The sequence below is a fragment of the Scylla paramamosain genome, chromosome 10, assembly GCF_035594125.1.
Source record: "Scylla paramamosain isolate STU-SP2022 chromosome 10, ASM3559412v1, whole genome shotgun sequence".
Classification (NCBI taxonomy): domain Eukaryota; kingdom Metazoa; phylum Arthropoda; class Malacostraca; order Decapoda; family Portunidae; genus Scylla; species Scylla paramamosain.
Window position 1 is genome coordinate 26,519,432 of NC_087160.1, and position 19,427 is coordinate 26,538,858.

A 19,427-nucleotide genomic window follows, 5' to 3' on the forward strand; every position below is an offset into this window, starting at 1 on the left:
TCACCACCTTCACCAGCACCAGCACAGCAGCAGAGTCAAAGTTAAGTGGCTCTCTCGGAAGGACTTTATTTTGTTGCTGAATTTTCAGAAGGTCCCCCAAAAAATGTTTGCTCATGAAAATTAAACATAAAGCTATTGGACAATGTCTTGTATGCAACAGGGAAGTGACATCGCATTACTTAGTCAACATCATAATGTTGTTAAGTCTGTTAGTGCTGTCATTCCTCTCACAGGGGAGACTAATGATTGCAGAGTGGTTCGGTAATGATTTTAGTGTCATAAATAGGGAGCAGGCTGCGAGTTCTATGCTGGATCTCCGTAGTTTCTCGGTGGGGGAAGATGGCGCTCCCTCGTTATCCTAGCTGGCGCCGTGTGACCTCGGTGTTGCGGCCCCATCATTCAGTCAATAGCGTCACAGACAGACGAGGTTAGTTTCAAGGACATGATTAGACTCTTGGTGTAATTACACCTGACAGCAAGGCGTGCGGGCTTCATCCCACCGACACCTGTTACCTGGTTGAAGGCGACGCGTACACGAATGACGCGATTCATTGATAATACCCAAGCTGATTGCCTCGTTGGAAGATGGAAGGAAAGCCATTATAGAGACGCTCTGGAGGCACGGCTCAAAGAGTGCGCTTAATAGTGTGATAAAAATCGATGGTGTGGTGGAGCGGAGCAGATGAGATGATGGCGCGGGAAGGGAGGCTCATCCGCGCGTCAGGACTGGAAAACACCTTGGCGTACGAGGCGGTGACCCTTTACTTTAGCATCCACCTTGCTGATTAGGTAGAGTGGACGAGCTACGAGCAAACAGTGTAACTAAATGCACCATTCATGTTCACATCCCAGCACCATATAACTCCAACACTGATTGCTAATGACGAAAATTTTATCACACTTATTATTTCAGCAGTTACGCCACACTGTTATGCTTGGCGCAGAATTAAAATACAAGTACTAAAAGGTTTGAATCATTCCATCACTATTTTCCTACCAATGGAGCCTTTCAAAACAGACTCTAAACAACATTGCATTTTAGAGAAGCTGTATTAGTCACAGGGTTAAATCAATTATATTTCCACTCTAATGCAATACGGTGAGAGTTCACAAGTATAAAATGAGTTAACTTGAACATTTGTAGCAAGAAGTTAAAGTTAATGGCAGTGCAGCGCCATTAAAGCGAATATTTATCATGGAGGCGGAGAGAAGCTGTGGGGAACACGTTGCTGGATGGAAATAAAAACTCCATTTCATAGACGACAAAATTGTCACACACTTTACTGATTAAAGGCAGGTACGAACTTCACCAGAACTGAAAAATGCCAGTCAGGTCCAGGCGTCTGTCCAATGACCGAGACAACACAGAACAACAAAGGGATAAAGCTCTGGCTGTATAGAGGCGTCTTCTGTTTACCGTGATCCGTTTCAGATCACCGATCCGGCCGCGCGCCCCGGGTTCTATTTACATCTTGATCTGGATTTACTCTGATCTGAGTAATCCGGATCATGTTCTGGGTAATCTGGGTCGGGAGGTGGGTTATAGCAGACGACACTTGCTGAAGCTGCTGGCGGCGGCCATATTTGTGGCTGAGCATCATCTGCTAGGGATTTGTTTTGGGGAATACACAGCAAGAAAACAGCTGATATGTCTGAGGAACAAAGTGAACGGTAAAGAATCGTTGCAGAATGCTGCTTTAGGCACAGAGTGTGAATAGTGGTGGCGGCTGACGCTAGAAACAAGGGAGTTGTAACAAGCCACGCCAAGCCTCGGTTTAATGACTTTTGGTTATAATTATGTAGTCATTACCGCCTCTACCAACGACTTCATGATGAGACAAAGGAAGATAATGCTTGTTCAGTCGAAAATAATACATCTCTACTTTGGAAGTGCCTCATTAATGGTGTCAATAATGTCAGTACGTGGGCCAGGCTAGCCTCACCTTACGTTCAAATATTTTTCTCATTTTACCATCCTGTACTTCACCACTGCGAATACTTTCACTATGTTGTGTATGAAGAGATCTCTGTGTGAAACTTTATTATACAACGTTCATGGCGAGGCACGGAACCCAGTCTCGTGCTGCCTGGGACCCAACTTCTCAGGAAATGTACAGCAGACTGTAGTTCTCGTTGACACTTCCTTACAGCAACAGTCTGCCGGTTGTGACAGCTGGGCAGCGACATGCTTGTGTTGTTATTGTTTTGATCAGTAATAGCCGCCCGAGCGGATCCAGATCAGTTCCAGATCCAGATCAAAAATCAAGAGCTGATCATTGTTGTAAACAGAAGACGCCTTAGGTCAGAGGTCGAGAAACCTTTCGCATTCACTTTCTCTGTATTTCCCGCTTTCCCTCAATCGTAAGTCTCTTGATCTGCTGACAATCTTCTTACAAAAATGACTGAAAGATTTTTACCAGATCAGAGGACTTAGGAATACAGAGAAATGTTAGAGAGAAAGGGAGTGCGGAATACTGCTAGATTTTTATCGTGGCTCGACAGCCGATTAAAAGTGGAAGTTTTATCTTTCTGAAAATAAGGCACAAAATATCACGGGAATATCAGAAGCAATGCATGGGTGTTCCATCAACACAATGCGCGAAGCAACATTTTGCTACTCTGCCTGAGAAAAAAGATTGAAAAATGGAGCTGTAATTATCTCAGAAACAGTAAGAGTTTCATCAGCACAACTCATATTCCGAGTTGAACATGAACTCAAAAAGAAAACTAGAAAAAAAGAATATTAAAAAACGAAAGTAATCGCATTTCTCTTGCTGCACGTTCAGCACAACACACATTTGGCGTTAAATTAGAACTTGAAAAAATAAAAAATAAACATGAATAAGCGTGCTCAGAACGGATAGTAATCACGATCTGCCACATTCTCCCTCACTCAGGACCAGCCGTCTAATATCAATTTACACCTTCATTATTACTAACTATTTATATGAGTATATTGAACACTCTTCTTTTCAGCGTTGCGTGATCAAGTTTTTATCTGAATGACTCACAGGAACTGTCTCGCAGAAATTGGCTTTAACTTTTTTTTTTTTTTCATGTAAGATAACTTCTTGTCAAGGGCAAAAAAAAATCTGGATAAAAATACCCACTGAAGGTGCCAATCTCTAAGCAGGAACACTCCTAAAGCAAATCCAAAACTAAAATGTCAAGCAGGAAAGCGATGCCTCACAAATACTGGCTACTTGAAAAAAAAAAAAAAATGTACGTCATTTGGAGAATCGAAGCAATCAAGGAAGCAAACACTGATGACTAAAGCAATACATTTATCTTTTCGGGATCATGAAAGTAAGTAAGCTGACACACAAACGAGAAATGGAGTCAATGCAGCTTTTATTTTCCTTTAGAATCTAGAAAAATAATGCTTGGCTAATGTCTGAGTTTAAATAAGAACATATTATTGGGAGCAAATATAACGATATACACGTTCCAGGAAGTCATCAAAAAGCCATGTGCCTGCCAGCCCGAGTAACTGTCTGGGGTGGGGAGCAAGAAAGTTCTCTCTCTCTCTCTCTCTCTCTCTCTCTCTCTCTCTCTCTCTCTCTCTCTCTCTCTCTCTCTCTCTCTCTCTCTCTCTCTCTCTGCAGAGTTTGATGTTGAAAACCTTCAGAGTCTGCATTCATTAAATTTGAACTAAAATATGAATTCGTCATCATCATTATCATCACCATTATATTTTTTTTAATACCAAGCTTACCGAAGCTTTAAGTTGTGTCGACATTAAAAGCACTAATTGCTCTCACATTAACACCGCCTCTCTCATTAATTGTTTCATTCGCTGTAATGGAATACAACTTATTTTTCTCCGCATCACACGTCCTCTTTTAATGATCTCTGTTAAGTCTTTTTTTCTCTCTTGCTGCGGTCGGAAAAGCACTTTTATATTAATCTTCAAAGAGGCCGCCAGCAGTATCATGTTGCCTCCCCCCTCGCCTTTCGTGGGATGAATTTTATCTTTTCCACTCCTCGGTCTGTCCTGTGCATATTCATAGAATTTGTGAGGTGTTTTGTATTCAACTAAAGAGTATTTTTAAAGCATGCAGCGATGATTAGTCAAATTGTCATTTATCTTTGACTTTCCTTTCTGCTGTTGATAAGCAATCCTTGTTAACTAATTTTCAAGCTTCATAAGACCACATGTTTTAGTCGGAATGCAAAAAATTAAGATATATTTGTAGGAACAAGTAACTAGAGATGACTTAAAACCCTTGATTACATAAAACATGTCTTTAAATTTTGTAAAATCCAGTGATGGTGTCCAAGGTAAAAACATTAATTCATGCCATGATACTGAAAGTGTTAAACAATCACTGGAATCATGAAAGCACATTTGATATTGATAAATCCAAGATCTTTTACTTGTATCTTTCATTACAGCCTGTTAACGCGTGTACTGTCGTAGTCGTTCTTTGTTAACGCTCAGATCACAGTAAAAAGATGGTTTCCACGGACATAGAAATAAGAGAGCATAAAAGCTTAATTGTATTTTCTGAGTTACCACACTAGGGGAATGTAGTAAATAGCTAAATTCATAAAGAAAAAAATATATATATGATTTTAAAGAAATAGCAGTGGAATAGTTCAAGGAAGTAGAGATTAACAGATGAAACCTTTGACAATACAGGCTTTAGCATGAGAGCATTTCCGCTTGACTTGTAGTATTTATTCCCTTTGACCAAGTATCGCTCCTGCTGCGCATATTCCTTTACAAATTAATATGAACTATGTCGTAAAGATTCAGAACAAACACTGCGACAAGATTATGATCCTTGCAACCTTTTCCTGTCAGCGTGTGTTTAGAATGCTAAAATATATAGACAGAAAAATGATGGTGGCAATCATATACAAGGTTCAGGGGAAATGGAAATGCCAGGATCTCAATGGCAGTCTTCTCTGTCTGCTTGAAGGAAGCGAAGACAACTTTTCCGTGATTAGTAATGGAGACCAATGATGGAGAAAGAATTATTTCCTCCCTCCAGTTCTTGATCATTAGTAACGGAAACAGGTGGTGGAGGAAACGATAACTAATCCGCATAGTTCTTGTATGTCATGCTATTTGAAGCTAATCTAGGTAAGATTATTTTCTCCCCTCCAATGTATGATTATTATTATTATCGGAAACTAATGATCTTTTCCCACCATTACCTGATTAGTACTGGAAGCTGATGCTGGGGAGGACCCTTACAAAGGTGATCCAAGGCAGCTATATGAAGTTCAGTATAGTAGGCAAACACCCGTGAAATAGAAGCAGGACTGTAACTCATGCCATCAACATCAGAAGAGAGATAAAAAAAAAATCAGAAACAGTATCAGTACTAATACCATCAAGTCACAAAGTAAAGTCACAAATATTTATAGCAAAATCTTTCAAATATCTGATGGCAGTGTGCATAACAATAACTTTATATAGTAAGTGCAGGGCCAACCGTACCATTTCCTTCATTTGCATCGTCTCCGCGCGCCGTTAAGCTTTTATATCTCGCAGGAAGTGTCATGTCTGCCGTCAGGGGAAGGTGTTACCCTTACTGATGCTCCTTACCGCCTCTGTTGGTCCTCCTCCTGCACGTGGCCTCAGCTGCAATCAAAGTTAATGCCTGACTCTTAAATACGAATTCCGGAGTTGAGCACTTTAAGTCACCTTCACGTTAAGCTCCTTGCCGATGTCTTGAACAGGTGTGACTTTATGGAGAGTTACGATGGATAAGGCGAACATTAGTGCATTCCAACGACGCCATTACACACAAGACTCCAGCTGCCTAAATACCCAGCCATAGGAATAATTGTATAAAGTTACGCGTCTCTTCAGCTCTAAAGCCAAGCTGCCGCGCCACCCCGCCCCTTCCTCGTAGCTTTGCTCAGTCTCACAATAAGCTCTGATCATATTCTGCCCTGCGCTCCGCCTTTCACTCTCCGTTGCCTCAAGTCTTCAACAAACTCCAAGGAACAAATCAACAATACGACCACATCTGCGGCTTCCCACCAGCTGGCCGGTGATCAGACTTCTGGCTTCCTGCCGCGTGGCTCTCAGGGGAGGAAGGGAAGAGGGGCGCAAAATAAGTAAAAAAGACATACATACAGAGAGAGACATAAAATGCATGTTCACATAACCAGGTTGACAAGATAATGAGTTTCTTGCTTGGTTCTTATCGATTTTTTTTTTTTTTTTACGTGTCTAAAATGTTGGATAAGGGGAAGAAAATTTAAGAAAAATGTCTATTCAGTTTACAGGCACCCTGAAATATTACGGAACAAAGTTGACCTATTTAGTTTCGAAGGTGTCTTGGTACCCTCTTGCTCATCACTGATTTTTTTTTCATCTGCTCGTCTCACCACCTGTACCTTTCCCTTCCCTCCCCAGGACGCGCCCATTCATGCTACTATGGTTACGCTGGTGGTGGTGAGTGTGGACCGCTACCGTCGCATCGTGTACCCCCACAAGGCCCGTCTGCCACCCTTCATCGCCGTCCTGGGCGTGTGGATAACCTCCGTCTGCGTGGTGCTGCCCTACGCAATATACATGAACTACATCGACCTGCAGGTGAGATGAGAAGCCAGGCAGGTGTTCTAAAATATGTCTGCGTCTTATTTCGATTACTTTAAACTTACTGTAGTGAAAACCAGGCAGGTGATCTGTATTGTCTCAGCATCCCTCGACAATTTTCAACATTCTGTAGTGAAAATTACTGGAGTCAAGAATCTCACAAGGTAAGAAAGATGACAAAAATACCCTTCACAGTTGCTCATCTCAGAAAATGTTATGGATTGCAAAGCACGTTAGGGAAAGAATATGTCGTGTTAGGGAAAGAATATGTCGTGCATGATGCGAAACAGTAATTGGCGAATCACAAGAATAACAAGGATAACAAGTACGAGTACATACGTCAGACAGCTGGAGGGGAGCTGTGTTGTTGAGGCAGACACAGAGGCGGAGGAGGAATACGAAGAGGATTAGAGAAAGGAGGAGGGGCATGAGGAGAGGGAGAGGGAGTGGGTGGGTAGGTAGGTATGTAGAGAAGGTCACGAGTGGGTGGCGGTGGTTGAGGCTTTCCGCTCTGAGTTGATTTATGCACAGGTAGATTAAGAGAGAGAGAGAGAGAGAGAGAGAGAGAGAGAGAGAGAGAGAGAGAGAGAGAGAGAGAGAGAGAGAGAGAGACGGACAGACAGACACACAGAACACTAAAAGAGAGACTAAAACAAACACTAATAAACAAAAACATGAACGAACCACAGGACAGATTCTAATAGGTTTTCCACACTCTTCAATATACAGTGAAGGTGAGGGGCGCGGGTTAACGGAGGCGCCGCAGGTAGTACTAGTGCACAGGTGAGGGAGACGCAGGTGGGCGAGCTCTTCAAAGGTGTCTGCTCCATCGTGTAGGATTAGGTCCCACTACAAAAGGTACTTCCTCCCTTCCTTCTTGTCTCCCTTCCCCATCCTCATCATCTTACTCTTCTCCCGTCCTTCTTATATCTTCCGTCTCCCCTCTCTACCTGTCTCTCTCTTTTTGTATCCCCTCTCCCCTCTCTTATCTCTTTATCGTTTCTTCCTTTTCTCCTGTTTGTCCTTTCTTCTTCCCCTCTCTCCCACTGACATCTTACAGTTCTCCCTTCCTTCTTGTTTCTTTTCTTTTCCTTCTCTCATCACTGCCTTATTTCCCTTCCCTTTTTTTTTCCCTCTCTCTTTCTGATCTGTTCACTTTCCTCTTCTTTTTTCATTTTTTTCCCTCCTTCCTTTCTTCTTTATTATCTTGCTTCTCTTTTCATCTCCGCTTATCCTTCCTCCCTTCCTTCCTTCTTGTCTCCTCTGTTACCCTTTTCCTCGTGTCTTTAATCTTCTTGTCTTGTTTCCTTCCATTTTGATATTCCTTCCCTCCCTTCGTTCCTTCCTGCCTCGTCTGCTTCCCTTCTTCTCATCCCTTTGCTGGCCTTACCTTCCTTCAATCCACTTTGCTCTCCTTCCTTCCTTCCTTCCTTCCTTCTTTCCTTCCTTTCATCTTTTCCGTCCCTCTCTTTCCCTCCCAGCAAGTATGTATTTTTTTTTCTCATACATTTTTTTTTCTTCCTTAACCATCTTCATTTTCTATTCCTCTCTCCTGTGTTTCTTTTTCTTTTCCTCTTTGTCTAACCAGTTTACCTTATTTATTCCCTGCTCCATTTTCTTTTATCTTTTTTTTCTCGTCTTCCTCTTTTCTCTTGAGTTTCTCTTCTTTCTGCTTGCTTTCTTTTATCTATAATGTCTTTTCGTTTTTCTTTTAACTCCCTCACAGGATACTCGTTACGCAGATAAAAGCATGTAGAAATGGAAGAGAAAGGTAATATATACAAGACAAACCTGGCAGGGAGAGATTCAGTATGTATGTGAAAAATTAGAATATATGTTTATGTTTACTTTATCTGACTTGTTCACCAGCTGATTCGTAGGCAACTATATCATGCAAACTTGGGCGTTGTAGTGTTACAATGTTGTTGACTTAAATTTCGTTCCGCTGCCTCAGACCTTTAAACAAATTCCCACGTGTACTCTTATATTTGTTTACCTTCAGTGTAGCGGGTAGGTGCTTCTGGCAACACTTCTGTGCTATCGAGAAGACAGTTTGGTATATCACTCATATTCAAACGTTAAAAAAAGAAAAGTGCTCTGGTACAAAAAAGCCGTGGTGTATTCCAGCGGTAATATATATTTATGGTTGCCTTAACTAAATTACTAACCAACTAACTAGGCAAGTGCGCATATCATGCAGACTTCAGAGTAGAAGTATTATGTTGACTTAATTTGTTCCACTGCTTCAGACCTTCAGACAAACCTCCACGTGTTCTCTTGCATTTGTTTACCTTCAGCGTAGCTGACAGGTGCTTCTGATATTACTCCTGTGCTAGAGAGGAGATTCTTAACTATGTTACTCATATATATATATATATATATATATATATATATATATATATATATATATATATATATATATATATATATATATATATATATATATATATATATATATATATATATATATTAATAAGAGTGAAAAGACTCAAACTTTGAAAGGATGTGACGTGGCTTTCCTAGTCACATATTGTGAAAAAAAAAAATTATGTTACAGAACAAAAGACCTTAGTTTATTCCACCACTCACTGGATATCGGAGTGAACGCGTCCCATTGATGGATCTTAAAACAAAGCAAATTTAGTGAAAGCTTGATAGGCTTTACAGCGTTGTATTGTGTACACGAGAATCGCACACACAATAGCATCAATATCAATATACAAATAGTCGGCTTACAGATACGCTTTAAAGTCACTAAATCATATAATAGTTCCATTGTTTCTATCAGTTAATATAAATGAAAAATAAATACATGAATTTCACAGTGTATAGGGGAGTGGTGTGTTGCCCTCATGTTGCAATGCTAATTAGCATAGAGTTCGCTGGGAAAGCCAACGTGCACTCAGGGGTGGATCAGCATGAGTGGCTGCGTGATTACAACTGTCACAGTGACCACGGGTGAATCAGGACACATTCCTTCCAATTTATTATATAAGAGAGACTGACCAAGGTAACAAAAAATTTGGAAAAAAGACCCACAGAAGGTGCCAGTCCTTTAAGAGTACAGTCCGAAGCAAGTCCAAAGTTACATTGTGAAGTGTCTTGAAACTTCCCCTAGCACAGTGTTCGTGCTGGTGGGCTCGTGAAGGGTGAGAAAAGCGCTGTGTTTGACCAGAAGGAAGTTGTGATGTTTTCATGTCCCTCTGCCCCGGATCACCTCGCTGTCGTACTCTTTAAACAAACATTAACCACTAACAATTCTAGGCTCAAACAACCATGCGGTAGTGACTTCCCTGCACTACATCACGTTTTCCACGCCACGTGTCTTCATATTGGAACGCTTGACATTGCTGCTGTTATTCCTGTTAATATGGAACATTTACAACATAAGAACATCAGCAAACAAATAAGCCATCAGGCTTAAACGTGGCACTCTTTATAAAACATACTTCCATAAATCATTCCCATCTATAAATTTGCTTAATCTTCTTACTTTTAAAGCTCCCTATTGACTCGGCACTAACAACGTGATTACTGAGTCTGCTCTATTCACCAACCATTGTGTCTCCTTTGTATAGGCATCATCATTACTGATATTCTGTTTATATTGACTAATAATAGCCGGAACAACCCTTAGGGACATACGAACATAAGAGGCTTAGGAGGTTGCAAGAGGCTAGTTAACCTACACAAGACTGGATAGGTTTACTTATATTATTAGAAATACCATGTAGTTTTGCAATGAGCTGTTGAGAGTGTTGACAGAGAGGATAGAGAAGTCAAGGCAAAGACTGAGGAAAATATAACTACGGAACATTTGCTCTGTCTTCCCTCTCTCCAGTTGATCAATATCGGCTCCTTTGTAAAATTTAAAGGAACCCAAAATGCTTATATAAACCTCATAGTCCAAAAGAGTTTGTAATTAAACCCAATATAGAATTAAATTAATTTGTATTTGAACTGAACGAAGTGGACTTAATTTTTACGCCATCGCTTCTTTTTATAATCCTTTTTGAAAATATAACCACCCTGAAATACCTTGTGATTCGCGAAGTGTAAACCATGTTCTAATCAAGTTTAATATTCAGTGAAATTATTTGCTTTTGAACTGTGTATAGTCCTTGCTCCACCCTGCTATTACTAGCCTTCATACGCTTCTCAATATAATGACTGAAATACCAAACTGTAGGCGAATTTGTAATCAAGCATAATGTACATTGAACTTATTTACTCCCAGTCACTGAATTTTACAGGATCTTTACTCTTAACATTTTTACTGCTGTCGTCATCCTTTGGCTAAAAAATGCTTCCACGGACACAGAAAATAAGTAGGTTTATCTTGTCATTTTCTTCAGCTACAGAATTATTTAAGAGACAGTAATACCAAAAAAAAAAAAAAAAAAGCGTTCTGAATGTTATGTGTGGTTATAAGTAGAGGAAAAATGTCCAGCAGTGGAAATATTAAAACTTATTGCAAAGTATTTTTTTTGTAATGCGCTTCGTGTGATGAATGCAATTGTTGTTACAGGATTAACAAAGTATTTTTCCTGGTGCAAGAAAAAGAAGACTGTCTGGTGATTAAAAGATTAAAACCTTCTATAAATTATTTGTGTAATGAACTGCGTGTGACTAACGTAATTACTGTGATAGGATTAACCAGCTGTTCTTTTTCCGAGGATTAATATTTTCGATTCAGACGCAGGGCTTTACTAGAATAATGGAAGGAGGGGGGTGGTAAAGTGTTTGTTGCTTTTTCTCTTTCTTTTTTTTTTTTCGCGAGGAAGGCACAGCATCCGGCGCCCGGTGCAGCCCCAGCATGGCCATTTTTGCGTTTTCTTACTATTTTTAAAAACTATTTTGTCAGATTTTTTTCTGTGGTGGTTTACCTCTGATATTTGCACGAGATATGAAACACACACGCGCACACACACACACACACACACACACACACACACACACACACACACACACACACACACACACACACACACACACACACACACACGGACACACACACACGGACACACGCACAGGATTAAAGAACGACATAAAACTAAGAGAAAAAAAGTGACGCAAAACAAATAGGAAAAGCGACAGAAAACAAAAGCGAAAAAGAAGGAAAAAAGAATTTCAATCCGTATGCTTCAGCTGTGTCGTCCCTTCCTCCTACCCTCCTTCCCCCTCCTTGCGCTCCATCCACTCCCCTCCGCCACGCTTCACCACACCATCACCACGCGTCACGCCACCACCACCACCAACACGTAGCCACTTCTCTCCTCATTTGCAACTGCTGTCACCAGAATAATAATGTCCATTGTCAGCAGAATCTGAATAAGGTCACGAAAAAAAATAAATAAAAAAAGGTTACATAGAAAAAAAATAGTGTACAACTTGTGGTTCCTGAAAAGGCAAGTGGAATGGAAACGAACGAAAAAAAAAAAAACCAGGAATGAAAATAAATGACAAATTTATTGAAGATCTTAAAGAACTTCCGGGTTTTCAGAGCAAGAACCTGACATGCATGCTTGTTGTTGTTGGTGACGGTGGTGGTGATGGTGGTGAATGTGGAGATGGTGGTGGTGGTGGTGGCGGCGGCATTTGCGATGTAGTTTTTTTTGTTGTTGTTGTTGCTGCTGTCGTTGTTGTTGTTGTTCTTGTTGTTGTTGTTGTTGTTGTTGTTGTTGTTGTTGTTATTGCTGTTGTTGTTGTTGTTGTATTTCTATATACGTATGTGCAATCTAATGTCAGTTATTTTTCATGAATATTTTTCTGTTCCAGCAAAAAATAATTATTTTTTTATTTTAGCAAAAACCTCTTTTCTACAAGCGTAAATTACAAAGCATCATAAAATTGATTAATATAAACAATCTAAAATGAAATAGCTGAATAAATCAATAAAAAAATAAATTATTAAATAAATAGATGCAAAACTATTTTTTACGAGACCCAAAGACTCGTGCATTATTTTTTTTTCAAGTCTCCCTGATCATATGAGAGAGAGAGAGAGAGAGAGAGAGAGAGAGAGAGAGAGAGAGAGAGAGAGAGAGAGAGAGAGAGAGAGAGAGAGAGAGAGAGAGAGAGAGAGAGAGAGAGAGAGAGAGAGAGAGAGAGAGAGAGAGAGAGAGAGAGAGAGAGAGAGAGAGAGAGAGAGAGAGAGAGAGATCAGCTTTTATGCAATAAGAAAAATAGGTCAATGAGAGAGAGAGGAGGAGGCGGAACGATGCTGCTGCTGCTGCTGAAGTTTCAAGCGAAAAAAGGCGAGACAGCAAATAGTGAAGGATAGTAGCGGAGTTTGGGATTGCACTGAGCAATAAGTATTAACGGAGGAATGAATAACAAGCAGCTCACGTACACAACTCTTTAGCATTTGTCAGTGCTGCTCTCTTTTACAACTTAGCACATGTAATTACACACACACACACACACACACACACACACACACACCAGGGTTGGAAAGAACCCAGGTTTTATTTTAGCAACCCACTGTTTTTTTTTTTTTTGTTGTATTTTTTCTGAGGGGATTATTGGATTTTTGGGATTTTATTTGTTTATTTTTTTTATTCCTCATATTTATATGTAAATCATTCTAGATAAGCAATTAAAAAGTAATCTAGAGTGAAACGAAAGGTTTGAAGTGTTTTTTTTTTTTTCATGTAGGAAGGGCACCGGCCAAGCATAATAAAAATATTAAAAAATGGCCCATGTAGTTGTCGGTTCCCAAATAGGGTCAAAAGCGGTCGTCAAAAAATTAAAGAATAAGTGTCTTGAAACCTCCCTCTTGAAAGAGTTCAAGTTATAGGAAGGAGAAAATACAGAAGCAGGCAGGGAGTTCCAGAGTTGTGTAGAGTTGATAGATGGAGGAATTGAGTTTTTGAGGCATTAAACAATACTAAGTTTCCTCTGTCGCAATCAGAAATTTTAGAGCGATCAGAAGTCGTTCCGTGGCTTCCCTGTGAGAACTGTTTACTTCTTGAAGGTTGGACGTCTAGGAAAAGACGTGAAAAAATGTAGGGTGGTATCATCAGCGTAGGAGTATATAGGACAAGAAGTTTGGTTTAGATCATTGATGAATAATAGGAAAAATGTGGATGACAGGACAGAACCGTGAGGAACACCACAATTAATAGATTTAGAAGAACAGTGACTGTCTACCACAGCGGCAATAGAACGATCAGAAAGGAAACTTGAGAAGATTTTACAGAGAGAAGGATAGAAGCCGTAGGAGGGTAGTTTGGAAATCAAAGCTTTGTGCCAGACTCTATTAAAAGCTTTTGATATGTCTGAGCTAACAGCAAAAGTTTCACCAGAATCCCTAAGACTTATTAAGGAAAGCCAAAAGATCGCCAGTTGAGCGCCCTCGACGGAACCCGTACTGATGATCAGATAGAAGGTTGTGAAGTGATAGATGTTTAAAAATTCAATTTGAGGATATATTCAAAACTTTAGAGAGTCAGGAAATTAAAGCAATAGTACGGTAGTTTGAAGGATTAGAAAGGTAACCCTTTTTAGAAATAGGCTGAATTTAGGCAAATTTCCAGCAAGAAGGAAAGGCAGATGTTGATAGACAGAGTTGGAAGAGTTTGACTAGGCAAGGTGCAAGGACGGAGGCACAGTTTCGGAGAACAATAGGAGGGACCCCATCAGGTCCATGAGCTCTCCGAGTGTTAAGGCCAGCGAGGGCATGGAAAACATCACTGCGAGGAATATTAATAGGTAGCATGAAGTAGGCAGTAGGTGGAGGAGTGGGGAACAAGCCCTGAATCATCCAAGGTAGAGTTTTTTAGCAAAGGTTTGAGCGAAGAGTTCAGCTTTAGAAATAGATGAAATGGCAGTGGTGCCATCAGGTTGAAATAAAGGAGGGAAAGATGAAGAAGCAAAATTATTAGAGATGTTTTTGGCTTGGTGCCAGAAGTCACAAGGGGGAGTTGGATCTTGAAAGATTTTGACACTCTTTATTAATGAAGAACACACACTTGTGCAGGTCATGCTGATAAAGGTTGGTCCGGTTGGACAAAACCTGTGTTAATTTGTGCTTTACAGGAAATGAACAAATCAGGCTTGACTACTTTTACTTTTTTTTTTTTTTATGCATATGTACGTATATAGAACTTATTTATTAATATCATATTATGTAGAACTAAATTTTGAAATGTGAAATATTAAAAAAAGAGGCTTTTTTTTAGTGTCGTTTTGAGGGGGTTTTAATTACAACCATTATATATATATATATATATATATATATATATATATATATATATATATATATATATATATATATATATATATATATATATATATATATATATATATATATATATATATATATATATATATATATATATATATATATATATATATATATATATATATATATATATATATATATATATATATATATATATATATATTACTGTTTACCATTTAGCGCTACTGTAGAGAAATTGGGGCTTGACAGTATCATTATTGACATTATAATTCAGTGTTTAGAAAAACTGTTTGACTCCAATACAAACACTTAGTACATAACACTTATCAATACTCTTTAACACTAGTGAGTATCATGGTGGTGAAAATTCAGTATAGATTTTGTATCAGAAAGACAAAGTACTTTGGAGCTGGTCAAGAGATGAAATGCGAAAGAGAGAGAGAGAGAGAGAGAGAGAGAGAGAGAGAGAGAGAGAGAGAGAGAGAGAGAGAGAGAGAGAGAGAGAGAGAGAGAGAGAGAGAGAGAGAGAGAGAGAGTTACGTTGACAAACCAGAATGGCTAGAATGTAAATGCATATCAAGGGCAAAACAAACACTTCGCCTGCAAAAATTAAATGGTACGCACTTCCAAACACCGAAATGAAGGACACTCACACCGCTCAGCACTACACACATCAACAGCAGCTACATGCCACGCACATTGAATTATACATACACCACCCGGAAACACACACACGCACACACACACACACACACACACACACACACACACACACACACACACACACACACACACACACACACACACACACACACACACACACACACACACACACACACACACACACACACTATACTAAAACAAGTTTACGCTATTCTAGTCACACACACACACACACACACACACACACACACACACACACACACACACACACACACACACACACACACACACACACACACACACACACACACACACACACACACACACACACACACACACACACACACACACACACTATACTAAAACAAGTTTACGCTATTCTAGTCACACACACACACACACACACACACACACACACACACACACACACACACACACACACACACACACACACACACACACACATGCACTCACGCACACAGAAACAGAAGAGGATCCACGTATTTGTTGAAAACATATACATATATAAAATTTAGTGTACAAAAAAATACGCACTCGAAAAAAAGTAACAGGGATGAATATCAGAAAAGTAAATAATAAATAAATATCTGAAAGTCACCATCACCACAACCAAAATACATTATTTTCTTAGTGTCCATCTTATCATTTATCTTTATCCTTTTCAAACTTCTATATCCTCTTTAGTCTTTCCTTTTCTGACCCCATATTTTGCAGCTCTTCAATGCAATCAACCAATCAAGCAATCATTTAATCAATCAATCCGATATTTTTTTTCTTAATCTTAGCATCTCCCATTCAGTGCACGCATATTATTCTCCTTACGCTATTATGCTTTGCCAACCCTCAAGGGAGAGAACGTTTAGGGGCGTAGAGGCAATACAAGCAACTCAGTAAGGGAAGGGAGTGAGGCAGGGCTTAAGGGAGGCAGTGGTTAGGCGTGTCCACGATGGCGTTAGTAATCTCTGCCTTTCACTACACCTGATCTATTGGAGGGAAAAGGCTGCAATATGCTTGGAGGATTATGCAGTTCTATTCTCTTTCTTTTCCCCTCTTTCTATCGTGTGTGTGTGTGTGTGTGTGTGTGTGTGTGTGTGTGTGTGTGTGTGTGTGTGTGTGTGTTGTGTGTTTATTATGTACGACCAGGAACCGGAAATGCCGCGGAATAAGAAAAATACATGACAAAAGCAATGCAAACAGAATGACGGGAAATAAACATGAGTAAAATCAAATAACACGCAGGAAAGCGGTCAGGGTTTCTCTTCGCCGCTCCCTCTCAGAAAATTAAACTTATGCTGAATTGTTGTCATGGTAATATTAATGCTACAACACTGATAAATCCAGAGAGAGAGAGAGAGAGAGAGAGAGAGAGAGAGAGAGAGAGAGAGAGAGAGAGAGAGAGAGAGAGAGAGAGAGAGAAAGTAATTGACTATACGAGTATAAAAAGATAACACGTCCCAAGAATATAGTGACCGGAGTACAAACAGCCTAAAAATTGTCCAGAAATTCGACGATCATTATTATGGTTCCGAGGTTTAAGCCGTTGTGTCTCTATTCTCCGGGCGTGGGTTTCTCATGGCTGCAGACTTGCTTATCTCGCCCATTCCTCAGTTCTTCAGTGTTTACACGAAGTACTCACTTGAAGGGAAGTGATAATAATAAGATAAGAATAACGAAAGACTTGACCCAGAAAGAACCACTAAAATTACTTCGTGCGGACTCGCGTAAATTACTAACGTCACTCACACTCTGCAAACCCAGAAGATTTATTGCCTCGAAAATAAACAGCTCTCGCACCAACACACACAGGTGGCGACAAAAGTTATTTATCACATTGAAAATGGAAGATATATATAATGGTGATGCTTTAGACAGACACAAGATAGCGCAGAGTAAAGTTACCTGCTGGTGGCTGTAAAGGCAAGCGTAAAGGTGCTGCGATAGAGAGGAAATCATGCCGTGTAACAAGATGCAGAGTTACGAGCAAGTGCATTCAGTTGCCTCTCGAGCCTCCTCCCTTACTGCATCTGATCGGATCACACACTCACCCTCCCGGCTGTTCAGTGTCACTGAACTGCGCCAGAGACGAGAGCTGAAATAGAAATTTAAAAAGATAAAATAAAAATTGATTATTTATCTCTACTGAGATTCGCTGTATCAATGTTAAAAAAAAAAAAAAAAAATTATGCTATATCTAAATGTTCATTAGTGGGGTAATAACAAAAAAAAAAGGAATATTAATTTATACTGTAAATTACCTGTACCAACGTAAAAAAAATAAATAAATAAAAGGAACAAGAAAAAAGAACTTTATTATGTTGTATGTAAATGTTCTTTAGTAGAAAAAATAGATTATATATATATGTGTATATATATATATATAGATATTATATATATATATATATATATATATATATATATATATATATATATATATATATATATATATATATATATATATATATATATATATATATATATATATATATATATATATATAACTAATTATCGTCTAGGTAAATATTTTGCACCGGGAGAAAAGCAAAAAACAGAGCTTGATCATTTATCTATTTACTGTAAATTAAAAATTTATCACTGTAAAAATAAATGAGATGAACTTGATTATATTGTGTGCAGACGTTCTGTAGCAAGGGAAAAAGGCAAAAAAAAGAAGAGCCTCATTATTTATTTTTTTTTATTTACCTTCAATTCACTATACCGAAGTGAGAAAAAATAAAGACACTTTAAAGGACTTGATTATGGTGCACGTAAATATTATGTAGCAGATGGAAGACAAAAAAAAGAAAAAAAAAATCATCACGAGGTTATGAAAAAGAGACACAAGATGTTTTTTTTTTTTTCTTTTATGAAAGTCGTTAAGGCAAATTTTTTTTACATTAAATGACACACAATACAATACCTTCTCTGCCCATCGTTCACGGAAGTCATCCCTAAAATTAGTTCTGTCGCTTTGTAGTGCAAGACGGATGATCAGGAGTACGGGCGGCGGGAAGTGGAGCGTGACGCAATGATTCAGCGAACAGCTCGAATCTGCATGGCCTTGTGCTCTCTCCTTATGGTTGTTTGGCAGTCTTCTTATGGTCTTATGCCGTATTTTTTTAGGCTTATGGGATCCCTTTTAGGCATTTAGGATGCCCATCTTTGTCTTCGAGATTGTTTTTAGCTTTTGTAATTTTTTATGGTATTTTTTTGCAGTCTTTTTCGGCTTTCACTGATTTCTTATGGCCTTTTACATTCTTTTTTTCAAGGTTTTGCAGTCTTCATATGGTCTTTTTAGTCTATGTACATTTCTTGCAATTCTTCTTAGGTTTTTTTTTTTTTTTAACTCTTTATGGTCTTTTCTAGTTCTTTTTTTTTTTTTACTTTTGTCTTTTAAAAATCTCCTTGTGAAATTTTCCAGTCTATGTATAGTATTTTCTGTCTTAGGACTTTTTGTTGTCTTCTTGAGCCCTTATATATTAATTTTAGGCCTTTGCAGTCATTTTAAAATATTTGCAGACTCCTGATAGGTTTTTTGGAGTTGAAGTTTTTTTTTAAGTCTCCGAAGAACTTTTTTTCCAATGTTTTAGGCCTTTATGCAGTCTCCTTATAGCCTTTTGCACTTTTCTTCATTCTTTTTTGCAGTTTTTTTTTTTTTTCATTATTTTTACGGAATGTTCAAAACGCGCCAAAAAAAAAAAAAAAAAAAAAAGGAAAAGAAACAGTGACAAGCGCGGAAGTACGAAAATACCTTCTGCAGCGACAGGAACACAGCTTAAGGTCACATTAATCACGGACATCAGTACAATTTTGTCGATCTTCATTCGTTTTGTCGTTTTGACGTTACAAGACGCACAGAATAGCAGGATTGAGAGAGAGAGAGAGAGAGAGAGAGAGAGAGAGAGAGAGAGAGAGAGAGAGAGAGAGAGAGAGAGAGAGAGAGGGACATGTAGCATAATTGAAAGCTGTAGAATCGCTGAG

General features: G+C 38.9%; 1 protein-coding gene across 2 annotated transcripts in view; it reads left to right on the forward strand.

The window, feature by feature from the left end:
- Positions 1–19,427, forward strand: part of LOC135104446 (orexin/Hypocretin receptor type 1-like) — an 83,316-nt gene that overhangs the window by 10,214 nt on the left and 53,675 nt on the right. For both annotated transcript variants that reach the window (XM_064011889.1, XM_064011888.1), the window contains exon 2: positions 6,377–6,556. In XM_064011889.1, the coding sequence (XP_063867959.1) occupies positions 6,377–6,556 (180 nt within the window). The remainder of the gene's footprint in view (positions 1–6,376; positions 6,557–19,427) is intronic.